Below are 27500 nucleotides of genomic sequence, written 5' to 3'. Positions count from 1 at the left end.
CGAACCCACACCCACCACTGACAACATTCGAAAAGCTCTGTCTGAGAGAGACAAATACTAAGGGACTTACATCGCAGATGTATAGAGAAGTGGTCGGTTCTAGCGTTAAAGTCACCCACAAGTTGGGGTATATGCTAAAGTGGGAAGCGGATCTGGGGGAGACCCTAGAACTGGACGAATGGACTCAAATAGCAACGGCAGAGGCCAAGAGCTCGATTTGTACAACATTAAAGGAGAACGCATATAAAGTCCTAATGAGGTGGCATCTTACCCCGCTTAGACTATCTAAATTTGTAAATGGAAGCTCCCCATTGTGTCTCAGGCAATGTGGAGAATCCGCTGATCTGTTACATATGCTGTGGTCTTGCCCCCCGGTTGGTTCCATTATGGAATAAGATCAACGATTGGCTACAGAGGATTTTGGGCCTCGAAATTCCATTCGATCCCGGTCTTGTCTTACTGGGCAGAGCCCGACAAGGTTTCGCAAAAACAGATCTCAAACTAATAGCTCATTTTGCTACAGCTGTGAGGTGTGAGATCGATGCATTATGGAAACAAAGTGAAATTCCTGCTGTTCCCAAGATTCGGAACAGAATTTGGTACGTATGCCAGATGGAAAAATGAACGAGTTTAGTTAATGACACTGGCGAAAATGTTCTAAAAGTCTGGACGCCTTGGCTGGCCCAGACAGACATCCCAGGGGTTGAGAGATCCACCATCTTGCTTTAATATTCGGTAAATGCGTTCTCCTGTGATGCGGTAGTTCACTCGTCGGTAAAAGGGATACCAGAGGATGACTAATAGATAAACTACTATTGTTCACCACCAAAAACAGCACGTAGACATCGGATCCTTGAGCGTTGAACGGTGTCGCGGCCTCCCACCCTCCCCACCTCCCCCCCTCCCCACCCTCCCCACCCCACCCTCCCCCCCACCCCACCCTCCCCCCCCACCCCACCCCCCCTCCCCACCCCCCCTCCCCACCCTCCCACCCCACCCTCCCCCCCCTCCCCACCCTCCCTTACCCCCTCACCCCCTCCCCAACCTTCCCCCTCCCCTTTCGCCTTAATGATGTATTATGTTTTATTTATTATTTATGTTTATGTCTATGTTTATGTTACCTTGTTAATGAGCAATGTTTGTGTTCAGCCAAGATACACATGAGATATTGATATCGCATGACGCAGTACTGGAAATAAGATGTATTAATGCTGTATTTTCAAAAATAATAAAAACTACAAGTTAAAAAAAAACAAAAAAACATTAGTAATAAGAAAAAAATGTATTGGACTTATGCAGACACAAATACACACACACACACACACACACACACACACACACACACACGAGCGCAGGCAGTAACACGAAAAGATGATTTTCCTCATCTTCGCCGCTGTCTGTCGCCTCCCCTCTCCCTGCCGTGTGCGCGCGCGGCCCTTCTATAGAAAGTCTAGACGTTAGTCTGGCGTTAGTCAGCCAACTAAAAATTATTACTTAATACCCCCTCACCTCTCCTCGCACCCCCCTCCCCCATCCAAGCATGTTAGCGCGGCGTGGCAGTGCCCTGTAACCCTGCAAAGCAGCAGCGGTTTACTTTCTTTAATAGGGTTGAAGCCGGGGGTCTCCGGAGCTGGAACCCGTCACTTTCAGCTCCGGGGACCCCCTGCTCCCCGAGACACAGACCTCCGAAGGGGGCGCCGGTATCTCCCTTCAGTATATCCCGGTCACATGGGCCAACCGGAAGCCGCAAGCGATGACATCACGGCTTCCTATTGGCCAGCGGGACACGGGACATTTAAAGACGCCATTGTGAGAACCTCAGCTAGCCCGGCCGGGGCGGACACGGAGGTAAGAATCTCCGGAAGCGGGGGTCCCAGAGTTGAAATTAATGGGGTTCAGCTCTGGAGTCCACCAGCTTCAATCCTACTAAGGAAAAGAAATAAATCACAGACCCGCAGCGCACGGACGGCGCTTTTAAACACGACGACGCGGAGCGGTTTCCCCCCCCGGTGAGGAGACGAGAAGGACTCACGTTTTAAAGCACGGGTCCCCGGACATGAGCTGCATGTTGATTACCACCTTCAGGGGGGAAAAAAGAAGCAATAACTCGTTACGGAGAAACCCAAATTATAGGCAAGTGTGTCAGGATTGTAGGTCAGAGGTTAGTAAGGTCAATGTACAAAGATCAACATAGCAGACCTGGCAAGGGTCGGTGTAGCGAGGCTTGACTTCAATGATTACATTCACATCCCTTGCATTTCAGATATGGGTAGAGGGGCACGGAAAGATGTTCACTTGCATATCCACAATATTAATAACATATCATTCAGTGAGATTAATCCTAACAAACATATCGCTGTAACCAGTTCAATTTGTTCATAAGTAGAACAGAATTTTTACAATTTTAGACGTCCAGTTATTAGAAGTTAATTTCTGAACTCCTCCTATTACCCCATAACTCCTCCTATTACCCCATAACTCCTCCCATTACCCCATAACTCCTCCCATTACCCCATAACTCCTCCCATTACCCCATAACTCCTCCCATTACCCCATAACTCCTCCCATTACCCCATAACTCCTCCCTATAACTCCTCCTATTGCCCCATACATCTGCTCCCTATAACTCCACCTATTACTCCCCAAATAACCTCTCCCTACAACTTCTATTACCCCATATAACCGCTCCAATTCACATTCCCGAAAATCCGGCATGGGTTAAGAGGATCTAGTATTTATACAGCATCTAGGTTTGTCAGATGGGGTACTTTTCTATCGCGTAATCGTTTCAGCTTTCAGCAACAACACATTAAAAACCACGACAGGCTGGGCGAGAAAACCATAATGGAGCGCCATGAATTATGCAGTATTAGTTGATGCGAAACGCGTTTGGACCCTTGAGTCTTAAAAGCATCAGAGAGGAAGAAACAATCCAATTGAATAATTTACGTCTCCTTTTCCTACATGGAATATGATTATTATTATTATTTTTTATCCTTCCAGTAACGCTGGAGATTTCCTGGAAGCTCGGGGTCACCCGGCTGTGAACCCCGACGCGTTGCACAGTGAGCAGCCGAGTTGAAGCCTCTAAAGCAGACTTCCTCAAATCTTCACACCCTATTCCAGCCAAGAGGGCGAGAAATTGAACAGCTTTAACCCTTCCGGTGCAGAGAGATCCTACATAGCGCTCGTATATAGTAATATGTAATGGGTTTAATGAGTACGGAGAAACGGATTTTAGCACAATAATATATTCATTTATTGCTCAGAATGTCCACTCACGTTCATGCATAGTCCGAGCCCCAGCGCTCGCACAGGGGATGGGGCGGTGTACATGTTAACTGTAACTGTCGTTAGTCCTATCCGTAACGAGCTCACCTTGAGTATGGAGTTATCCTGCCGCGTGTTCTTAGTGTCATAGCCCTCCAGCAGGCACCGGCGAGTTGTGTTACCGGATCCAGCAAACTCTGCGAGGTTTAGATCTGCAAAGCCGAGCTGTTACACAAAGACATCACGTTCCAAATGTACTCTGACAATGACAGGGACGTGTTTAATGGGTTAACAGGCCACGTAGGGGCAAAGTGGCCTAATGACAGGGACGTATTTAATGGGTTAAAGGGTCAGAGCCACGTAGGGGCAAAGTGACCTAATGACAGGGATGTGTGTAATGGGTTAAAGGGTCAGTCCCACGTAGGAGCAAAGTGACCTAATGACAGGGATGTGTGTAATGGGTTAAAAGGTCAGTCCCACGTAGGAGCAAAGTGACCTAATGACAGGGATGTGTGTAATGGGTTAAAGGGTCAGTTCCACGTAGGGGCAAAGTGACCTAATGACAGGGACGTGTTTAATGGGTTAAAGGGACAGTCCCACGTAGGGGCAAAGTGACCTAATGACAGGGTTAACACCTGTATACTGGATTCCTTACGCTGCCAGTACAACGTGCAATTCACAACTACAGGAGCAAGAACCCGAGCGAGTAAAATGCCACGTTACCTTTGCGAACGCTTTCCCGCCTTTTAATTCCTAAAAGAAAATCAGAAGTTAGTACAAAGTCGCACCTAGAAAATGAAGAATTCGTGTGTATTACAAAATTGCTTATACTTGTATATATTTATATATATTTATTTATATACATACACGCCTCCCTCCGTGGGTGTCTTACCTTGCGCACGGACACCCGGCAGACGCACGGGTCCAGGGTCCCGGAGGCGGTGCTGGCGCTCATCTTGCACATGAAGGAGAATCTCTTTCTCCAGTGGACGCTGTTTGCTTGGACGCCCTCTCTGCAGAATAGAAATATATATATATATATATATCTATATATATATCTATATATATATAGATACATATATATATACACACACACACACTCACACACTCGCACAGAGATTACAAGAGACACAGGTGTGTGCTCTCAGTTTAAAGCGATATCGTCTCTGTGCAAAAAAAGGATTACACAATGTGCACATTTACCTGATACACCCCGTAACGGGGTCAGTCCCTCCTAGGGGCAAAGTGTACTAATGGCAGTGACATGGTTAAGGGGTCAGTCCCTCCTAGGGGCAAAGTGTACTAATGGCAGTGACATGGTTAAGGGGTCAGTCCCTCCTAGGGGCAAAGTGTACTAATGGCAGTGACATGGTTAAGGGGCCAGTCCCTCCTAGGGGCAAAGTGTACTAATGGCAGTGACATGGTTAAGGGGCCAGTCCCTCCTAGGGGCAAAGTGTACTAATGGCGGTGACATGCTTAAGGGGTCAGTCCCTCCTAGGAGCAAAGTGTACTAATGCCAGTGACAGGGTTAACGGATCAGTCCCTCCTAGGAGCAAAGTGTACTAATGGCAGTGACATGGTTAAGGGATCAGTCCCTCCTAGGGGCAAGTGTACTAATGGCAGTGACATGGTTAAGGGGTCAGTCCCTCCTAGGGGCAAAGTGTACTAATGGCAGTGACATGGTTAAGGGATCAGTCCCTCCTAGGGGCAAGTGTACTAATGGCAGTGACATGGTTAAGGGGTCAGTCCCTCCTAGGGGCAAAGTGTACTAATGGCAGTGACATGGTTAAGAGGTCAGTCTCTCCTAGGGGCAAAGTGTACTAATGGCAGTGACAGGGTTAAGGGATCAGTCCCTCCTAGGGGCAAAGTGTACTAATGGCAGTGACATGGTTAAGGGGCCAGTCCCTCCTAGGGCAAAGTGTACTAATGGCAGTGACATGGTTAAGGGGTCAGTCTCTCCTAGGGACAAAGTGTACTAATGGCAGTGACATGGTTAAGGGGTCTGTCCCTCCTAGGGACAAAGTGTACTAATGGCAGTGACATGGTTAAGGGGTCAGTCCCTCCTAGGAGCAAAGTGTACTAATGGCAGTGACATGGTTAAGGGGTCAGTCTCTCCTAGGGGCAAAGTGTACTAATGGCAGTGACAAGGTTAAGGGATCAGTCCCTCCTAGGGGCAAAGTGCACTAATGGCAGTGACATGGTTAAGGGGTCAGTCCCCCCTAGGGGCAAAGTATACTAATGGCAGTGACATGGTTAAGGGGTCAGTCCCTCCTAGGAGCAAAGTGTACTAATGGCAGTGACAGGGTTAAGGGGTCAGTCCCTCCCAGGGGCAAAGTGTACTAATGGCAGTGACATGGTTAAGGGGTCAGTCCCTCCTAGGAGCAAAGTGTACTAATGGCAGTGACATGTATAAGGGGTCAGTCCCTCCTAGGGGCAAAGTGTACTAATGGCAGCTAGTCCCTCCCTCTCCCATGTTCCGCTAGAATCAAAATAAGACTAATACGACCGCCAAGCTAGCGTTCTGTGACGCAGGTCGCGCGACCCTATGTGTGCTGGGTGGACACGGCGCGTGTCACGAGCCTCTAGTCCACGTGCACAGCGAGCAATGAAGTTCCCGAATGTTCTCCTGACCGGCACTCCTGGGGTTGGCAAGACCACACTCGGCAAAGAACTTGCAGCAAGAGCAGGGCTGATACATGTCAACGTGGGCGATTTGGCAAAGGAAGGTAACTTGTATGAAGGTTATGATGAAGAGTACGATTGCCCCATTCTGGATGAGGACAGAGTGATTGATGAGCTGGAGGACAGAATGTCTGAAGGCGGAGGGATTGTAGACTATCACGGTTGCGACTTTTTCCCAGAGAGATGTTTCAATCTAGTGTTTGTCCTTCGAGGTGACAATGCATTGCTGTATGAGCGACCGGAGAGCAGAGGTTACAAGGAGAAGAAGCTGCAAGACAACCTCCAGTGTGAGATTTTTCAGACCATTTATGAGGAGCCGGCTGAGTCGTATCAGCGGGAAATAGTGCACCAGTTACCCAGCAATACGCCAGATGACTTGGAACAGGATTTGGAGCAGATTTCGCAGTGGGTTCAGCAGCGGATAAAGGATAATAACTGAATTCCAAATTGAAACGGACAATCTTTAATTCATATTATGAAAGCTATTCTCCTAGGTCTTTCTGAAATCACACCATGTGCATTTAAGTATTAATGGTCAGAAGAGCAGTATGTATTGTTCTGCACATGATAAAGCCTTCCATAAGATTTGTTGTATATAAAGTGAAATTAATGAAGAATTAAAAATGGACCTCATATTCAAAGATTGGGGCTGGTTTTGACGGTAGTTAACCCCCCAAATAATATTATGCTTATAGTATCCAAGCAAGGGGATGAATTAGTTGCAGTGTTCAGTGTAATCTCTTGATTTGCTTTCTACAGGAAAAATACCAGATTGTTCCCTGGTAAACACATTGTGTATAATGGATTCTCTTGTGTGAAAGGGCTGCCGTTTACTAGTTTGGGTGAGACAAATTCTGCACAGCAGTTCTACCTGCTTAAAGAAGCACCTAATTTCTTACAGGAGACAAGCTAGATACGTTTCCTTTCCATGACTTGGGGAGTGCTCATGTTATCAGAACAGGGATTTTATGTTCTGGGTCTTTATTGCTATGGATGAATAAAATGCCAAAAGTGTGTTTGTATATATACATAAATACACACGTGTGTGTTTGTGTTGTGTTTACAATTCTTTGTTATACATACACATGTGCATTTGTGTGTGCATACATACACGTGTATACATACATACACTATCACATTTTACAGTAAGTTATAGTGTGTGAAAAAGGCAACAAGAAACCTCCACAGTGAGTGGTTTCTCTGACTTTGCATCTGATTCCCATGCTGTTCTTAAAAGCTGCGTGAACAGCGAGCATTAGCTTATAAGGGTTCCACGTAAAAATGGATTTCAGGCAAAAGGTGATACGTGTGCTCATTTGCATGTCCTTTCCCAGAATCCCTTGCTGCAGTGGAAGCACTGTATGCTAGGTGATAAGGGTGAAAGGCAGGGTTGCAGACCTGTCTAAGTCATGTGAATGTACTCACAAGTGATCTGTGTATCTATCTATACAAGTTATATTTTATATGTATATTTGTCTATCGTATGTACGACATACATATTTTTTTTACTGTGCTCTGGTAAAAAAATAAAAAAATAACTGAAGTTTCTGCCTTCATTTATTTTGCTCCCTGACACCCATGTTGCTAGAGGTTACTGTGTGACTTCGATGTCATGCATTGATTGTAGTTTTCTGATATACTGCCTAATTTGATCAAATGTTGCAGCAAAGAGCTCTACTACTATAAAGTAAAGACTATAACTGGCTAGCATAGAATCAGTAATTAGACATACTAACAGTTGTGTTTTTTGTTGTTGTTGTTTTGTTTAAGTAGTGCTTATGCAATTGACTAAATGTGTAAAGCAAAACAGACTAGGTAAATTGACGGGTAAATATCCATGTTACCATTGCATGAAACAGCCAAAAGAAAATATAAAAATAATTTTCTGAAGAATTTTCCCCCACAAAATCTATTTTAGTAGAGGCGAATTTCAACCAAACCTGTCGGGAACCGGTGTCTGACTGCTGTGGTACAGTTGAGAGATTTTAATTACGTTATGATCTGTAGTTCCTTGCAGCTTTAAATGGGAATCCTGCCTTTTATATTTATATATCGATATACCAGTATATCTATATACAGTATATCTCAAGTAATACTTTTTTATAGTCACTCTATTTATCTGTCGATCAGATTTTCCTTGTCGCATGTATTCTGCAAATGAACTGGAGCTTCTTGTGAAGAAAATATTCGTGACCATGTTTGAAAATATACTGGGTGACTTCAATTGTAAGAAGTTTCGTGCAAGAATAAAAAAGGCATTTTCAGCGACCAAAAAAAAAATATATATATATAAAAAAAAAAAAAATAAGACTAATACCTCAAGGGCAGGAACTTGCCTATTACAGCGCTACTGCAAAGCGAGGGTCTCAGAAGCGTGCAACTGCAAAGCGAGGGTCTCAGAAGCGCCTTACTGCAAAGCGAGGGTCTCAGAAGCGCCTTACTGCAAAGCGAGGGTCTCAGAAGCACGCTACTGCAAAGCGAGGGTCTCAGAAGCGTGCAACTGCAAAGAGAGGGTCTCAGAAGCGCCTTACTGCAAAGAGAGGGTCTCAGAAGCGCCTTACTGCAAAGCGAGGGTCTCAGAAGCGCCTTACTGCAAAGCGAGGGTCTCAGAAGCGCCTTACTGCAAAGCGAGGGTCTCAGAAGCGCCTTACTGCAAAGCGAGGGTCTCAGAAGCGCCTTACTGCAAAGCGAGGGTCTCAGAAGCGCCTTACTGCAAAGCGAGGGTCTCAGAAGCGCCTTACTGCAAAGCGAGGGTCTCAGAAGCGCCTTACTGCAAAGCGAGGGTCTCAGAAGCGCCTTACTGCAAAGCGAGGGTCTCAGAAGCGCCTTACTGCAAAGCGAGGGTCTCAGAAGCGCCTTACTGCAAAGCGAGGGTCTCAGAAGCGCCTTACTGCAAAGCGAGGGTCTCAGAAGCGCCTTACTGCAAAGCGAGGGTCTCAGAAGCGCGCTAAAGCAAAGCGAGGGTCTCAGAAGCGCGCTAAAGCAAAGCGAGGGTCTCAGAAGCGCGCTCCTGCAAAGCGAGGGTCTCAGAAGCGCCTTACTGCAAAGCGAGGGTCTCAGAAGCGCCTTACTGCAAAGCGAGGGTCTCAGAAGCGCCTTACTGCAAAGAGAGGGTCTCAGAAGTGCCTTACTGCAAAGAGAGGGTCTCAGAAGCGCCTTACTGCAAAGCGAGGGTCTCAGAAGCGCCTTACTGCAAAGAGAGGGTCTCAGAAGCGCCTTACTGCAAAGCGAGGGTCTCAGAAGCGCGCTACGGCAAAGCGAGGGTCTCAGAAGCGCGCTACTGCAAAGCGAGGGTCTCAGAAGCGCGTTACTGCAAAGCGAGGGTCTCAGAAGCGCGCTACTGCAAAGAGAGGGTCTCAGAAGCGCCTTACTGCAAAGAGAGGGTCTCAGAAGCGCCTTACTGCAAAGAGAGGGTCTCAGAAGCGCCTTACTGCAAAGAGAGGGTCTCAGAAGCGCCTTACTGCAAAGAGAGGGTCTCAGAAGCGCCTTACTGCAAAGCGAGGGTCTCAGAAGCGCCTTACTGCAAAGAGAGGGTCTCAGAAGCGCCTTACTGCAAAGCGAGGGTCTCAGAAGCGCGCTACGGCAAAGCGAGGGTCTCAGAAGCGCGCTACTGCAAAGCGAGGGTCTCAGAAGCGCGTTACTGCAAAGCGAGGGTCTCAGAAGCGCGCTACTGCAAAGAGAGGGTCTCAGAAGCGCCTTACTGCAAAGAGAGGGTCTCAGAAGCGCCTTACTGCAAAGAGAGGGTCTCAGAAGCGCCTTACTGCAAAGAGAGGGTCTCAGAAGCGCCTTACTGCAAAGAGAGGGTCTCAGAAGCGCCTTACTGCAAAGCGAGGGTCTCAGAAGCGCCTTACTGCAAAGAGAGGGTCTCAGAAGTGCTTTACTGCAAAGCGAGGGTCTCAGAAGCGCCTTACTGCAAAGCGAGGGTCTCAGAAGCGCCTTACTGCAAAGCGAGGGTCTCAGAAGCGCCTTACTGCAAAGCGAGGGTCTCAGAAGCGCCTTACTGCAAAGCGAGGGTCTCAGAAGCGCCTTACTGCAAAGCGAGGGTCTCAGAAGCGCCTTACTGCAAAGCGAGGGTCTCAGAAGCGCCTTACTGCAAAGCGAGGGTCTCAGAAGCGCCTTACTGCAAAGCGAGGGTCTCAGAAGCGCGCTAAAGCAAAGCAAGGGTCTCAGAAGCGCGCTAAAGCAAAGCGAGGGTCTCAGAAGCGCGCTCCTGCAAAGCGAGGGTCTCAGAAGCGCCTTACTGCAAAGCGAGGGTCTCAGAAGCGCCTTACTGCAAAGCGAGGGTCTCAGAAGCGCCTTACTGCAAAGAGAGGGTCTCAGAAGTGCCTTACTGCAAAGAGAGGGTCTCAGAAGCGCCTTACTGCAAAGCGAGGGTCTCAGAAGCGCCTTACTGCAAAGAGAGGGTCTCAGAAGCGCCTTACTGCAAAGCGAGGGTCTCAGAAGCGCGCTACGGCAAAGCGAGGGTCTCAGAAGCGCGCTACTGCAAAGCGAGGGTCTCAGAAGCGCGTTACTGCAAAGCGAGGGTCTCAGAAGCGCGCTACTGCAAAGAGAGGGTCTCAGAAGCGCCTTACTGCAAAGAGAGGGTCTCAGAAGCGCCTTACTGCAAAGAGAGGGTCTCAGAAGCGCCTTACTGCAAAGAGAGGGTCTCAGAAGCGCCTTACTGCAAAGAGAGGGTCTCAGAAGCGCCTTACTGCAAAGCGAGGGTCTCAGAAGCGCCTTACTGCAAAGAGAGGGTCTCAGAAGTGCTTTACTGCAAAGCGAGGGTCTCAGAAGCGCCTTACTGCAAAGCGAGGGTCTCAGAAGCGCCTTACTGCAAAGCGAGGGTCTCAGAAGCGCCTTACTGCAAAGCGAGGGTCTCAGAAGCGCCTTACTGCAAAGCGAGGGTCTCAGAAGCGCCTTACTGCAAAGCGAGGGTCTCAGAAGCGCCTTACTGCAAAGCGAGGGTCTCAGAAGCGCCTTACTGCAAAGCGAGGGTCTCAGAAGCGCCTTACTGCAAAGCGAGGGTCTCAGAAGCGCCTTACTGCAAAGCGAGGGTCTCAGAAGCGCCTTACTGCAAAGCGAGGGTCTCAGAAGCGCCTTACTGCAAAGCGAGGGTCCCAGAAGCGCCTTACTGCAAAGCGAGGGTCTCAGAAGCGCCTTACTGCAAGCGAGGGTCTCAGAAGCGCCTTACTGCAAAGCGAGGGTCTCAGAAGCGCCTTACTGCAAAGCGAGGGTCTCAGAAGCGCCTTACTGCAAAGCGAGGGTCTCAGAAGCGCCTTACTGCAAAGCGAGGGTCTCAGAAGCACCTTACTGCAAAGCGAGGGTCTCAGAAGCGCGTTACTGCAAAGCGAGGGTCTCAGAAGCGCCTTACTGCAAAGCGAGGGTCTCAGAAGCGCCTTACTGCAAAGCGAGGGTCTCAGAAGCGCGCTAAAGCAAAGCGAGGGTCTCAGAAGCGCGCTAAAGCAAAGCGAGGGTCTCAGAAGCGCGCTCCTGCAAAGCGAGGGTCTCAGAAGCGCCTTACTGCAAAGCGAGGGTCTCAGAAGCGCCTTACTGCAAAGCGAGGGTCTCAGAAGCGCCTTACTGCAAAGAGAGGGTCTCAGAAGTGCCTTACTGCAAAGAGAGGGTCTCAGAAGCGCCTTACTGCAAAGCGAGGGTCTCAGAAGCGCCTTACTGCAAAGAGAGGGTCTCAGAAGCGCCTTACTGCAAAGCGAGGGTCTCAGAAGCGCGCTACGGCAAAGCGAGGGTCTCAGAAGCGCGCTACTGCAAAGCGAGGGTCTCAGAAGCGCGTTACTGCAAAGCGAGGGTCTCAGAAGCGCGCTACTGCAAAGAGAGGGTCTCAGAAGCGCCTTACTGCAAAGAGAGGGTCTCAGAAGCGCCTTACTGCAAAGAGAGGGTCTCAGAAGCGCCTTACTGCAAAGAGAGGGTCTCAGAAGCGCCTTACTGCAAAGAGAGGGTCTCAGAAGCGCCTTACTGCAAAGCGAGGGTCTCAGAAGCGCCTTACTGCAAAGAGAGGGTCTCAGAAGTGCTTTACTGCAAAGCGAGGGTCTCAGAAGCGCCTTACTGCAAAGCGAGGGTCTCAGAAGCGCCTTACTGCAAAGCGAGGGTCTCAGAAGCGCCTTACTGCAAAGCGAGGGTCCCAGAAGCGCCTTACTGCAAAGCGAGGGTCTCAGAAGCGCCTTACTGCAAAGCGAGGGTCTCAGAAGCGCCTTACTGCAAAGCGAGGGTCTCAGAAGCGCCTTACTGCAAAGCGAGGGTCTCAGAAGCGCCTTACTGCAAAGCGAGGGTCTCAGAAGCGCCTTACTGCAAAGCGAGGGTCTCAGAAGCGCGCTAAAGCAAAGCGAGGGTCTCAGAAGCGCGCTAAAGCAAAGCGAGGGTCTCAGAAGCGCGCTCCTGCAAAGCGAGGGTCTCAGAAGCGCCTTACTGCAAAGCGAGGGTCTCAGAAGCGCCTTACTGCAAAGCGAGGGTCTCAGAAGCGCCTTACTGCAAAGAGAGGGTCTCAGAAGTGCCTTACTGCAAAGAGAGGGTCTCAGAAGCGCCTTACTGCAAAGCGAGGGTCTCAGAAGCGCCTTACTGCAAAGAGAGGGTCTCAGAAGCGCCTTACTGCAAAGCGAGGGTCTCAGAAGCGCGCTACGGCAAAGCGAGGGTCTCAGAAGCGCGCTACTGCAAAGCGAGGGTCTCAGAAGCGCGTTACTGCAAAGCGAGGGTCTCAGAAGCGCGCTACTGCAAAGAGAGGGTCTCAGAAGCGCCTTACTGCAAAGAGAGGGTCTCAGAAGCGCCTTACTGCAAAGAGAGGGTCTCAGAAGCGCCTTACTGCAAAGAGAGGGTCTCAGAAGCGCCTTACTGCAAAGAGAGGGTCTCAGAAGCGCCTTACTGCAAAGCGAGGGTCTCAGAAGCGCCTTACTGCAAAGAGAGGGTCTCAGAAGTGCTTTACTGCAAAGCGAGGGTCTCAGAAGCGCCTTACTGCAAAGCGAGGGTCTCAGAAGCGCCTTACTGCAAAGCGAGGGTCTCAGAAGCGCCTTACTGCAAAGCGAGGGTCCCAGAAGCGCCTTACTGCAAAGCGAGGGTCTCAGAAGCGCCTTACTGCAAAGCGAGGGTCTCAGAAGCGCCTTACTGCAAAGCGAGGGTCTCAGAAGCGCCTTACTGCAAAGCGAGGGTCTCAGAAGCGCCTTACTGCAAAGCGAGGGTCTCAGAAGCGCCTTACTGCAAAGCGAGGGTCTCAGAAGCGCCTTACTGCAAAGCGAGGGTCTCAGAAGCGCGTTACTGCAAAGCGAGGGTCTCAGAAGCGCGTTACTGCAAAGCGAGGGTCTCAGAAGCGCGTTACTGCAAAGCGAGGGTCTCAGAAGCGCCTTACTGCAAAGCGAGGGTCTCAGAAGCGCGCTAAAGCAAAGCGAGGGTCTCAGAAGCGCGCTCCTGCAAAGCGAGGGTCTCAGAAGCGCGCTCCTGCAAAGAGAGGGTCTCAGAAGCGCGTAACTGCAAAGCGAGGGTCTCAGAAGCGCGCTACTGCAAAGAGAGGGTCTCAGAAGCGCCTTACTGCAAAGCGAGGGTCTCAGAAGCGCCTTACTGCAAAGCGAGGGTCTCAGAAGCGCCTTACTGCAAAGCGAGGGTCTCAGAAGCGCCTTACTGCAAAGCGAGGGTCTCAGAAGCGCGTTACTGCAAAGCGAGGGTCTCAGAAGCGCCTTACTGCAAAGCGAGGGTCTCAGAAGCGCCTTACTGCAAAGCGAGGGTCTCAGAAGCGCCTTACTGCAAAGCGAGGGTCTCAGAAGCGCGTTACTGCAAAGCGAGGGTCTCAGAAGCGCCTTACTGCAAAGCGAGGGTCTCAGAAGCGCCTTACTGCAAAGCGAGGGTCTCAGAAACGCCTTACTGCAAAGCGAGGGTCTCAGAAGCGCCTTACTGCAAAGCGAGGGTCTCAGAAGCGCCTTACTGCAAAGCGAGGGTCTCAGAAGCGGCTTACTGCAAAGCGAGGGTCTCAGAAGCGCCTTACTGCAAAGCGAGGGTCTCAGAAGCGCGTTACTGCAAAGCGAGGGTCTCAGAAGCACGTTACTGCAAAGCGAGGGTCTCAGAAGCGCCTTACTGCAAAGCGAGGGTCTCAGAAGCGCCTTACTGCAAAGCGAGGGTCTCAGAAGCGCCTTACTGCAAAGCGAGGGTCTCAGAAGCGCGTTACTGCAAAGCGAGGGTCTCAGAAGCGCCTTACTGCAAAGCGAGGGTCTCAGAAGCGCCTTACTGCAAAGCGAGGGTCTCAGAAGCGCCTTACTGCAAAGCGAGGGTCTCAGAAGCGCCTTACTGCAAAGCGAGGGTCTCAGAAGCGCCTTACTGCAAAGCGAGGGTCTCAGAAGCGCCTTACTGCAAAGAGAGGGTCTCAAAAGCGCCTTACGGCAAAGCGAGTGTCTCAGAAGCGCGTTACTGCAAAGTGAGGGTCTCAGAAGCGCGTTACTGCAAAGCGAGGGTCTCAGAAGCGCGTTACTGCAAAGCGAGGGTCTCAGAAGCGCGTTACTGCAAAGCGAGGGTCTCAGAAGCGCCTTACTGCAAAGCGAGGGTCTCAGAAGCGCGCTAAAGCAAAGCGAGGGTCTCAGAAGCGCGCTCCTGCAAAGCGAGGGTCTCAGAAGCGCGCTCCTGCAAAGAGAGGGTCTCAGAAGCGCGTAACTGCAAAGCGAGGGTCTCAGAAGCGCGCTACTGCAAAGAGAGGGTCTCAGAAGCGCCTTACTGCAAAGCGAGGGTCTCAGAAGCGCCTTACTGCAAAGCGAGGGTCTCAGAAGCGCCTTACTGCAAAGCGAGGGTCTCAGAAGCGCCTTACTGCAAAGCGAGGGTCTCAGAAGCGCGTTACTGCAAAGCGAGGGTCTCAGAAGCGCCTTACTGCAAAGCGAGGGTCTCAGAAGCGCCTTACTGCAAAGCGAGGGTCTCAGAAACGCCTTACTGCAAAGCGAGGGTCTCAGAAGCGCCTTACTGCAAAGCGAGGGTCTCAGAAGCGCCTTACTGCAAAGCGAGGGTCTCAGAAGCGCCTTACTGCAAAGCGAGGGTCTCAGAAGCGCCTTACTGCAAAGCGAGGGTCTCAGAAGCGCCTTACTGCAAAGCGAGGGTCTCAGAAGCGCGTTACTGCAAAGCGAGGGTCTCAGAAGCACGTTACTGCAAAGCGAGGGTCTCAGAAGCGCCTTACTGCAAAGCGAGGGTCTCAGAAGCGCCTTACTGCAAAGCGAGGGTCTCAGAAGCGCCTTACTGCAAAGCGAGGGTCTCAGAAGCGCGTTACTGCAAAGCGAGGGTCTCAGAAGCGCCTTACTGCAAAGCGAGGGTCTCAGAAGCGCCTTACTGCAAAGCGAGGGTCTCAGAAGCGCCTTACTGCAAAGCGAGGGTCTCAGAAGCGCCTTACTGCAAAGCGAGGGTCTCAGAAGCGCCTTACTGCAAAGCGAGGGTCTCAGAAGCGCCTTACTGCAAAGCGAGGGTCTCAGAAGCGCCTTACTGCAAAGAGAGGGTCTCAAAAGCGCCTTACGGCAAAGCGAGTGTCTCAGAAGCGCGTTACTGCAAAGTGAGGGTCTCAGAAGCGCGTTACTGCAAAGCGAGGGTCTCAGAAGCGCCTTACTGCAAAGCGAGGGTCTCAGAAACGCCTTACTGCAAAGCGAGGGTCTCAGAAGCGCCTTGCTGCAAAGCGAGGGTCTCAGAAGCGCCTAACTGCAAAGCGAGGGTCTCAGAAGCGCGCTACTGCAAAGCGAGGGTCTCAGAAGCGCGTAACTGCAAAGCGGGGGTCTCAGAAGCGCGTAACTGCAAAGTGAGGGTCTCAGAAGCGCGTTACTGCAAAGCGAGGATCTCAGAAGCGCCTTACTGCAAAGCGAGGGTCTCAGAAACGCCTTACTGCAAAGCGAGGGTCTCAGAAGCGCCTTACTGCAAAGCGAGGGTCTCAGAAGCGCCTTACTGCAAAGCGAGGGTCTCAGAAGCGCCTAACTGCAAAGCGAGGGTCTCAGAAGCGCGCTACTGCAAAGCGAGGGTCTCAGAAGCGCGTAACTGCAAAGCGAGGGTCTCAGAAGCGCGTAACTGCAAAGCGAGGGTCTCAGAAGCGCGCTACTGGAAAGCGAGGGTCTCAGAAGCGCCTTACTGCAAAGTGAGGGTCTCAGAAACGCCTTACTGCAAAGTGAGGGTCTTATGCCAAGTTTACATGTGTTTTAAATTTCAGTTACAAAAATGAGAAGGCGGCATGTGCTTTCTGTCTGAAATAAGCACTAATGAACTGCAGGCATTGAATTAAATTCAGCGCCGCTCTGTCTGCCTTCCAGGGAAGATAGTTGTGTGTGTCGATAAAATCTTTTACCAGACATGACATTGTGAGGAAGGAAAAATAGAAGAATCAGGTATAGCAATTTGGGATTCCCCCGCATGGGGTCTGAAAAAAAATCAAAGGGAAACAACAAATGGAATAGCACACAGGAAAAACTCAGGCCAGGAGATATAATGGAATAGCACACAGGAACTCAGGCCAGGAGATATAATGGTCTAGCACACAGGAACTCAGGCCAGGAGATATAATGGAATAGCACACAGGAACTCAGGCCAGGAGATATAATGGTCTAGCACACAGGAACTCAGGCCAGGAGATATAATGGAATAGCACACAGGAACTCAGGCCAGGAGATATAATGGAATAGCACACAGGAACTCAGGCCAGGAGATATAATGGTCTAGCACACAGGAAAAACTCAGGCCAGGAGATATAATGGAATAGCACACAGGAACTCAGGCCAGGAGATATAATGGAATAGCACACAGGAACTCAGGCCAGGAGATATAATGGAATAGCACACAGGAACTCAGGCCAGGAGATATAATGGTCTAGCACACAGGAACTCAGGCCAGGAGATATAATGGTCTAGCACACTGGAACTCAGGCCAGGAGATATAATGGAATAGCACACAGGAAAAACTCAGGCCAGGAGATATAATGGAATAGCACACAGGAAAAACTCAGGCCAGGAGATATAATGGAATAGCACACAGGAAAAACTCAGGCCAGGAGATATAATGGAATAGCACACAGGAACTCAGGCCAGGAGATATAATGGTCTAGCACACAGGAACTCAGGCCAGGAGATATAATGGCCTAGCACACAGGAAAAACTCAGGCCAGGAGATATAATGGAATAGCACACAGGAAAAACTCAGGGCAGGAGATATAATGGAATAGCACACAGGAACTCAGGCCAGGAGATATAATGGAATAGCACACAGGAAAAACTCAGGCCAGGAGATATAATGGAATAGCACACAGGAAAAACTCAGGCCAGGAGATATAATGGAATAGCACACAGGAAAAACTCAGGCCAGGAGATATAATGGCCTAGCACACAGGAAAAACTCAGGCCAGGAGATATAATGGCCTAGCACACAGGAACTCAGGCCAGGAGATATAATGGAATAGCACACAGGAACTCAGGCCAGGAGATATAATGGAATAGCACACAGGAACTCAGGCCAGGAGATATAATGGAATAGCACACAGGAACTCAGGCCAGGAGATATAATGGAATAGCACACAGGAACTCAGGCCAGGAGATATAATGGAATAGCACACAGGAAAAACTCAGGCCAGGAGATATAATGGAATAGCACACAGGAAAAACTCAGGCCAGGAGATATAATGGCCTAGCACATAGGAACTCAGGCCAGGAGATATAATGGAATAGCACACAGGAACTCAGGCCAGGAGATATAATGGAATAGCACACAAGAACTCAGGCCAGGGGATATAATGGAATAGCACACAGGAACTCAGGCCAGGAGATATAATGGAATAGCACACAGGAACTCAGGCCAGGAGATATAATGGTCTAGCACACAGGAACTCAGGCCAGGAGATATAATGGAATAGCACACAGGAACTCAGGCCAGGAGATATAATGGTCTAGCACACAGGAACTCAGGCCAGGAGATATAATGGTCTAGCACACAGGAACTCAGGCTAGGAGATATAATGGAATAGCACACAGGAACTCAGGCCAGGAGATATAATGGAATAGCACACAGGAAAAACTCAGGCCAGGAGATATATTGGAATAGCACACAGGAAAAACTCAGGCCAGGAGATATAATGGAATAGCACACAGGAACTCAGGCCAGGAGATCTAATGGAAAAGCACACAGGAAAAACTCAGGCCAGGAGATATAATGGAATAGCACACAGGAACTCAGGCCAGGAGATATAATGGTCTAGCACACAGGAACTCAGGCCAGGAGATATAATGGAATAGCACACAGGAAAAACTCAGGCCAGGAGATATAATGGAATAGCACACAGGAACTCAGGCCAGGAGATATAATGGCATAGCACACAGGAACTCAGGCCAGGAAATATAATGGAATAGCACACAGGAACTCAGGCCAGGAAATATAATGGAATAGCACACAGGAACTCAGGCCAGGAGATATAATGGAATAGCACACAGGAACTCAGGCCAGGAGATATAATGGAATAGCACACAGGAACTCAGGCCAGGAGATATAATGGAATAGCTCACAGGAAGTCAGGCCAGGAGATATAATGGAATAGCTCACAGGAAAAACTCAGGCCAGGAGATATAATGGAATAGCACACAGGAACTCAGGCCAGGAGATATAATGGAATAGCACACAGGAACTCAGGCCAGGAGATATAATGGAATAGCACACAGGAACTCAGGCCAGGAGATATAATGGCATAGCACACAGGAACTCAGGCCAGGAGATATAATGGTCTAGCACACAGGAACTCAGGCCAGGAGATATAATGGAATAGCACACAGGAACTCAGGCCAGGAGATATAATGGCATAGCACACAGGAAAAACTCAGGCCAGGAGATATAATGGCCTAGCACACAGGAAAAAGCAATCAAGTAACAAAAAGTGTCATTTAATGACAAAGTAGCCGTAACAGCATCCAACGTTTCGGTGCAACAGGCACCTTCATCAGGGATACTGATAGTGACACCAAAAAAGACTTAAAAAGTGTCCACAAGCGATAACCCACCACCCACCTCCCTCCTGATGTGATGTCTCGCAGCTGTGCAAGCAGAGGCTGCCGCCAGTCACTGCGATGGATTCCAAGGAGTGGTGACGTCACCGCGCAGGTCACCCTGAGGGAAGCGTCACCACGGTGGTCCACGGAGGACGCAGTAGCCAGAGACGCGTCAGGTACGCGGGGCATCACCATGCCGACGCCCCTACAACAGTCAGGTTCCGGCTGAAGGCAAGATCGAGTGTGGAGGACCCTCAAAGCGCGAGGGGCGGACAAATGGAAGGGACCAAGATGACAGACTCGCACAACATAAATAGCCACCAATAGGTGTGCAAGACTGACATATTTTCTCCGAATTCAAAAGGAAATCAAACTCAACGAATATTTGAGTCACCCACGACTTGCAGAAGACATAAGTCCAGAAGATATCCAGCAACACATCAGAGAACTCGCTGAAGTAAGTGTGGCCTCCGTATGACGCTCAGCGAGACCAAAGGGGTCAACAGATGTGTCACCTCTACAGAGATCGAAAGAAATGGAATAGAACTAGAAGAAGTTGAAGACCATGTCTACCTTGGCCGGCAAGTGACAATCTGTGGGAACCTTTCTAATTAAATGAATAGGAGGATGAAGATGGGATCGAGGCATTTTGAAGAAACAAGACAATCTTTCAAGGAAACCTTTCACAGTGCCTCAAGGAGTTCGTTTTCGACCCGTGTATTCTGCCCGTGTATACGTACGGATGTGAAACTTGGACACGAAATGCAAAGTGAATTCAGAAGCTTCAAACACAAAGAAGTATGGAGAGATACATGCTGGGGAATCCCCGGAGAGACAGGAACATGAATGAATGGGTTCCAAACCAAACAAGTCCGAGACATCATCACAAGGGGTTTAGAAATTAAAATGTCGGTGGGTCGCAAGATGGACTCCTCAACTGGATTCCTATAGAGATCAAAGATCAAAACGCCGCCAAAAAGTGAGATGGGAGGATGGGATGAGATGATGTGTTGGAACAACGTGGAAAAGAGAGGCTGTAAACGCAGCACCTGGGAGATCATTGGGGAGGCTTAATCCAGCAGTGGGGAGACACGGGCAGGAGAGAATGGGATGAGACAATGTGTGGGAGCAACGTGGAGAAGAGAGGCTGTAACCGCAGGACCTGGGAGGTCATTGGGGAGGCTTCATCCAGCAGTGGGGTGACACAAATACACACACAGGATTGGGAAGGGAACAGCAGAACTGGATCAGTACCGGTGTGCCGTAGCCCGCACTGTGGACGAAGCCTAAGGCCGCGTATATAGTGCCCGCGACGGGGCGACGGCGCCCAAAAACAAATGCATTGCGACAAAGCGAATTTTGGTTACTGGCAATATTTGATTTTTCAAGGTATGTCACCTCATGTGACAGCCCCTGAACCAATCAAATGCCAGTACGCCCGCAAAGTGAAATATACCTTTCGCTAGCGACGACAGGTGTATACGCGCGGCCTAAGGCTGGCGCCATAGTGCCGCAGACCGTGGGGAGGTGTCCGCATGCTGAGCGATCAGACTGCCTTAAGGCAGTGATCGCGTCCATGGGCGTGCGGGCGTTGCGCAAGAAATCAGTTGAAACTAATTTCTTGGCGCAACAGGCCGGTCACGTAAGCGGTTCGCCTAATGATGGCGAACCAGCTCCGTGACGCAACTAGGCACGCCCCGCACGGCGTCACTACCAGCTACAAAAACGCACCCGCTTCACGCGGGTGACGTCCCTGGCGAAGGTACCATGGCTCCAGCCTAAGGCCCCAGTGCGCGCGACGAGGTGCCAGGCGGCGCTCGTTACCCGAGTAGGCGTGACCTGGTGGACTCCAGGTAACTCATGATGGGGAGGCGTCGCGGGGTGATGTCACACGGCTGGTTCGCCCTCATTGGCTGAACCGACCCGCCGTGACCAGCGTTCCGTCGCCACAAGAAAAGACTAAATCCTTGTCCTTCCAAAAACGTGGTCGCGCATCGCGATCTGTACACGCGCGTGCAGGCAGCTACTAAGCCCGGCACCATAGGGGAGCGGATCTTGTTCCCGCCGCGCACGTCGTAGCATGCGCAGCAGCTAACACTGGGGCCGTAGCCTTACAGATATAGCATTCTGGGCAGGCATTGGTTCTTTTAAATGAATCCCCCGCACTTTTCTGCATCGTCCGGTTGAAAAAATTACGGGAAAGGCGACGTTTTTTTATTATTATTATTATTATTATTTTTTTTAAGAGATCCGCCCTTAAAAACAAAGGGTACAGATTTCTCCAGAAAAAGGAAATTAATGGAGGATTTGACAGTGAAATCAGGAGAGGAATTTGAAATGTTTTGAGACGAGCTGGTCCCTCTGAAAGTGAAGAGCTTACGTTTGGGGTTTCTGCTGCTCCGACCTATGCAGATTGTAATAAATGTGGTGGGAAATATTATGTATTTTAATCAACCAATCTGGTGCTTCAGGGGTTCATGTAGCTACCAGTTGTTTTAAAAAAAAATACAATATATGGGGATTGTGCCGAGACTTTCCCTGGGTCTGTGCAGACCTACAAAGTGGACTAAATTGGGGGGGGAGGGGGGGCTGTCACTAAAAGTGACCCGTGTCATTTAGTGGGCAATATACGATGGCCTCAAAGAAAACGAAACGTCCTTGAATGATTACTGGTGTGTCCCAGAGAGAGAGGGGACACGGGTCACACCTTAGCTGGAGGACTTTATTAAACATGAGAATATCATGTGATGTCATCTACTGTGCATAATAAGGGTTACATGCGTGTGATCGGTACGCACGCACGCACGCACACGCACACACGCACACACGGGTAAGAGGGGCCAAGGACAGATAGCCATTTGTCACTCAAATTTAGGAGCAAGACGGTCAAAATGAGTTACATCTGTCATAATCGCCAGAATCTATTGATATGACTCGCGTGTCGAAGTGTTAGAGAAAGGGAGTTGTGAGCGCGTTTATATATGGAGTCAAGACTTTTTAAACATCAAAAGAGGTTTTTTCCCCTCTGTTGTAAAACCGTCAACCTAGCAGCTTTATAGGGATCTCTGTTTTATCCTGTTATTTTAAGAAACTGTTCCGCATTTACTGTAATTCTATGTTCTTGTAATTATCTTTTTCTGTAATCTGAAGCACTGTATCTTTATATATATTAAACAATTCTTTAATAAGTGATGCTTTGGGCTCTGCATGAACTGTTGCACACTCTGGAGTATTTACATTTTCGGACACATTTTGCTACAACAGATGTGTGTGTTAAAGTGCATAGTTTTTTCTATAATAAAACAGGGACCAGGGATCCTGGCAGATATATTAATTTTACATCTTTTATTTGCATATTATCACCTCCGGTGGTGGCAGTGTATAGATATGATTGCAATTGAGTAAGGGGTTAATATTAACTAATTGAAAGTACCTTATGGGGTGTAAAGGTGAGTTGGTTAGAGTAGCCGTGTGTATTAACCCTGGTTGCATGTCTAAGTCACGTGCTCACGTGGGTGCTCTCCGTGACAGGTGGTATATGGGGACGGATTGAGGGGACACATCATTCATTTGAGGGAACTTTGCGAAGGTGAAAAGTGGGCCAGCTGGAGAGCAGAGTATTACCCCTTGTCCCGTACGCAGTTCACGTGCTCAGAGGTGTGCCCTACGTGACAGATAGATGTTATTTGCTTTATGTGGGCGCAGTTACAATGTACACAGGAAACCTGAACAAACACCCGATTATCACTAAAAGTAAACACAGATCTGATGGAAGCTCCCCGGCCCACGAGTGCCTTAAAGCCGTGGCAGTGAAAAGCGTCAAGGACTCGGTCTCCTGCTGAGGCTGCGGCCATAGTAAGAGCTACGGCCCGAGCGACGTCGCTCGCTCTGAAAACAGAAGGCAGGAAGGCATTGCTCATGTCCATAGACCGCGCGCGCACGTGAGCGCCGAGACGGCCGATGCGCGGTCAGACAAACTTGTACTTCAGCCAATGAGGGCGAACCGCTCACGTGACGTCACCGACACGCCCCCCCCATCACTCAACCTTGCAGGCCACAGATCGCTTTAATGACAGGCGCGCGTGACGTTACACGCTCGGTCGCGAGCGCCTATTATAGTCCTGGCCTTACACCCCACAACGATTCAGGGGAAGGAGAAACAATGTAAGGGATAATCATTACCCATTTTATACACACACACACCGCGATACGTGGGAGAGCAGTTGATCGACAGAGAGACAAAGACATATCTTCAGCCCTTGTCTCCCCACTGCTGGATGAAGCCTCCCCAATGATCTTCCCTAAAACAGGGATTCCTAAGAGGGACTTCTCTCTCTCCCCCTGCGGGATAAAAGGCAGACAGGCGGGAGTCGGCGGCCGCGTGAGCCCGGAGCCTGTGTCATCATTTCTGGCAGCGCAGGAGGAAATTAATAAATCCATAAAACCAACATCTCATCACAGCCGAGACAATGCAAAATATAAATAATATATACACACAGAACGGCAACAAAGATTTTTAGGGTCAGTCCCGCCAAGGACCAACATGAACTAGCTCCAGCAATGTGTAACAGGTCAAAACCAAGTCAGCAATAAAAGAAATCAGTTTCAACACGTCCCTGTCATTAGGTCACTTTGCCCCTACGTGGGACTGTCCCTTTATCCCATTAAACACGCCCCTGTCATTAGGTCACTTTGCCCCTACGTGGGACTGACCCCTTAACCCATTAAACACGTCCCTGTCATTAGGTCACTTTGCTCCTACGTGGGACTGACCCTTTATCCCATTAAACACGCCCCTGTCATTAGGTCACTTTGCTCCTACGTGGGACTGACCCTTTAACCCATTAAACACGTCCCTGTCATTAGGTCACTTTGCCCTTACGTGGGACTGTCCCTTTATCCCATTAAACACGTCCCTGTCATTAGGTCACTTTGCCCCTACGTGGGACTGTCCCTTTATCGCATTAAACACGTTACTGTCATTAGGTCACTTTGCCCCTACGTGGGAGTGACCCTTGAACCCATTAAACACGTCCCTGTCATTAGGTCACTTTGCCCCTACGTGGGACTGTCCCTTTATCCCATTAAACACGTTACTGTCATTAGGTCACTTTGCCCCTACGTGGGACTGACTTTTTAACCCATTAAACACGTCCCTGTCATTAGGTCACTTTGCCACTACGTGGGACTGACTTTTTAACCCATTAAACACGTCCCTGTCATTAGGTAACTTTGCCCCTACGTGGGACGGACCCATTAACCCATTAAACACGTCCCTGTCATTAGGTCCCTTTGCTGCTATGTGGGCCCTATTGTGCAAGTATTCAGCACTGGAACAGCTTGCCTTAACATATTTTTACGATCCTTAAGATAATAAACCGCTTTTTCCAAAAGTGGGAGCAACTTAAACGAAATAAATCCTTCACGCTCCCTGGGGGCTCCCTAAAAACACACCCCTACCAAAGTGGGCTCCCTCACGACACATTTACCGAGCCGACACTATAACCTCAGTTCCCAGAAACCTAGAACTCCGGGATCTCTCGCTAGCGTTCTTGGAAGCGCAAGCTCTTGAGACAGCAGTGTGTAAGGTAGAAGGACGGGATTATGGTTTTCGGATTTACCTGGAGGACTCCACGCTGAAGCTTCCCCCGTCCAGCAGCCGGATCTTACAGAACAGGATCCCATTAACGAAGGGGACAGAGGAGAGCTCGTCCAGCTCAAAGTCCACCCGGAACTTAAACTTCTTCTTCCTCATCATCATGAAAGCCATAAGCTGGGGTCCGGGGGGTGATAGGACCTTAATAGGGTCACTGGTAATGTAGGGTGTCAGGGTAGAGAGGAGGAGAGGATGTTACAGGGTGAATAGGGAATTTAGGGTGTTCAATGAATAAAGATTCCTCCGTTCCTCTTCTCCTCTCTTATCCCACCTTCCCGTTGGAGAATTCCCCTGCTGATATCATTTTAAAACTCCCCTCTGATTTCGTCCCGTTAAAACGTCTTGCCCTCCGGCGTGCGGATATTGTCCTTGGGATTAAGTTCTAAATACTTTCTCCTTGATTACCTGGATCCCATCACGGAGAAAGTTTGTACCGCAGAATTCCCCAATTCATTGGGATTCCGTTCCTCTTGGCCCGCCCGTTAAATAGGATTTTACACGGGCGATATTCCTCTACGTCTGCAGTGTGCGGTGATCCCGTGTTCCTCTGGGATCTGTTATATAATACAGGAAACAATTCCTAGATCCCTCCCTGCCTATAGTGCCCAGTAATCCCTTGTTCCTCTGGGGTACAATTCCTAGATCCCTCCCTGCCTATAGTGCCCAGTAATCCCTTGTTCCTCTGGGGTACAATTCCTAGATCCCTCCCTGCCTATAGTGCCCAGTAATCCCTTGTTCCTCTGGGGTACAATTCCTAGATCCCTCCCTGCCTATAGTGCCCAGTAATCCCTTGTTCCTCTGGGGTACAATTCCTAGATCCCTCCCTGCCTATAGTGCCCAGTAATCCCTTGTTCCTCTGGGTACAATTCCTAGATCCCTTCCGCCTGCTGTGTCCAGTAATTCAGTTGAATGGTATTTAATACCGGATAATATCCTCTTATTCCTCTTTCTTGGTGTTTTCGCCGTCACCGGGTATACAGCTCCTCTTCCCTCCTTCAACAACAACAACAATAATATTGATTAATTACAATTCCTTCTACCCCAGCTCCCAATGTCTTTGGCTAATATGATTTTTTACGGATCAGAATCACGCCTTCGTTCTGATCATTTTCTCGCTCCCTCTCACCAACAATACCTTTCCCCCGACCCTCAGAATAAGATAGGTCAGTTTCCCGAATCCTCCCTCTCCTGGTTAAATAGAAGTGTGTGTGTGTGTGTGTGTGTGTGTGTGTGTGTGTGTGTGTGTGTGTTCTGGGCAGCAGAAAAATGACACCTCAGCCCCAGTCAAAGTCCCATGAACACCAAAATATTAGTATTTCAATAATCCCCATTGTTGTATTGTGTGAATAATATAATGTATATTAATTACAGAGAAACAGTGTCTGACACACACACACACACACACACACACACACACACACACACACACACACACACACACACACACAGTGTCCCATACACACACACACACACACACACACACACACACACACACAGTGTCACATACACACACACACAGTCACACAGTGTCACACACACAGTGTCACACACACAGTGTCACACACACACACACACACACACACACACTGTCACACACACACACACACACACAGTGTCACACACAGTGTCACACACAGTGTCACACACACACACACAGTGTCACACACACACAGTGTCACACACACACACACAGTGTCACACACACACATACACAATATCACATACACACAGTCATACACAACCGTGACACACACACACAGAGTGTCTCACACACCGTGTCACACACACACAGTGTCATGTACACACAGTGTCACATACATACACACACACAGTGTCACATACACAGTGTCTCACACACACAGTGTCACATACACACACACAGTGTCACATACACACACCCATACACACACAGTGTCTCACACACACAGTGTCACATACACACACACAGTGTCACATACACACACACACAGTGACACACACACACAGTGACACACACACACAGTGTCACACACACACAGTGTCACACACACACACACACACACACACACACACACACACACACACACACACACACACACACACACACACACACCCTTATGTGTGTATTCTACTCCTGGGCGCTATATAGGATGTATATTTAGAGGTACCCGCCTGGTCGCTATATACAGTGTGTCTCCCCCGCTCTGCGCAGCTCCCTGTATCCGTGTCCCGTCCGCAGCGCACTCCAAGCCCTTCTGTCCTGTCCGGTCTGCCGTACCTGTCTGCATGTCCAGTCCCGCTTCCCGTACCTGTCTGCGTGTCAGCGGGAGGTGCCCAGTTCACTACAAGCAGGGACATAGCGCCTCTGGTGGGAATTAGCGCGCACTGCAGGGGATACAGATGCATATACACAACGCCTCTAGTGGGGAGCAGCGCTCACTGCAGGGGATACAGATGTATGTACACAGTGCCTCTAGTGGGCAAAGCATGTACAGGCTGCAGAAAGATACAGATATGTATGTATAGTACTGTACAGTATATATGTATATCTTTATTTATATCACTGTTCTTAGCGCTTTACAAAGACAACACAGTACAGGGAATTATAATACAATAAGCGCAACAAAGTCAGACTAGGAAAGGAAATCTCCATATATATCTCAAATGGAAATATAACTGTTTGCTCATCTGCATGTCTTAGACAGGTCTGCAGCCCCGCCTTTCACCATTATCACCCAGCACACAGCACTTCCACTGCAGCAAGGGATTCTGGGAAATGACATGCAAATGAGCACACAGTGTCACCCTTTGCTTCAAAAAAAATATATATACATTTATATAGTCAAAAAGCTCAAACAATTCAGGTACTCGCAGGACTTGAAAAAAAATGCAAAATAGAAATGTATTTAATCAACGTTACTAAATCCATAAGCCTTTCACAGACTGCACTTCTAATAATGCAC

The 27500-nt window shown here is 49.3% G+C and overlaps 2 protein-coding genes across 7 annotated transcripts in view; one reads left to right on the top strand and one right to left on the bottom strand.

The window, feature by feature from the left end:
* The window catches only part of EEIG2 (EEIG family member 2), a 75851-nt gene that overhangs the window by 41786 nt on the left and 6565 nt on the right, over window positions 1-27500 (bottom strand). For 2 of the 6 annotated variants that reach the window (XM_075617036.1, XM_075617041.1), the window contains exons 1-6: window positions 26710-26859; window positions 24524-25551; window positions 4163-4283; window positions 3994-4023; window positions 3379-3495; window positions 2033-2079 (exon numbers count right to left, since the gene is read on the bottom strand). In XM_075617036.1, coding sequence (XP_075473151.1) covers window positions 2033-2079; window positions 3379-3495; window positions 3994-4023; window positions 4163-4283; window positions 24524-24672 — 464 coding nt within the window. In that variant the 5' untranslated portion in view covers window positions 24673-25551; window positions 26710-26859. Of the gene's footprint in view, window positions 1-2032; window positions 2080-3378; window positions 3496-3993; window positions 4024-4162; window positions 4284-24523; window positions 25552-26705; window positions 27040-27500 lie in introns of those variants that run through there. The other 4 variants (XM_075617040.1, XM_075617038.1, XM_075617037.1 and 1 more) reach the window with 4 other exon arrangements.
* LOC142503408 (adenylate kinase isoenzyme 6-like) lies at window positions 5796-7399 on the top strand. The gene has a single exon (XM_075615530.1). It carries the CDS (start codon window positions 5816-5818, stop codon window positions 6389-6391), a length of 576 nt encoding a protein of 191 aa, XP_075471645.1. The 5' UTR covers window positions 5796-5815; the 3' UTR covers window positions 6392-7399.

The sequence above is a fragment of the Ascaphus truei genome, chromosome 10, assembly GCF_040206685.1.
Source record: "Ascaphus truei isolate aAscTru1 chromosome 10, aAscTru1.hap1, whole genome shotgun sequence".
NCBI classification, from domain to species: Eukaryota; Metazoa; Chordata; class Amphibia; order Anura; family Ascaphidae; genus Ascaphus; species Ascaphus truei.
The sequence above is the reverse complement of the archived record's forward strand: the minus strand, read 5'-3'. Positions and strand labels throughout refer to the sequence as shown.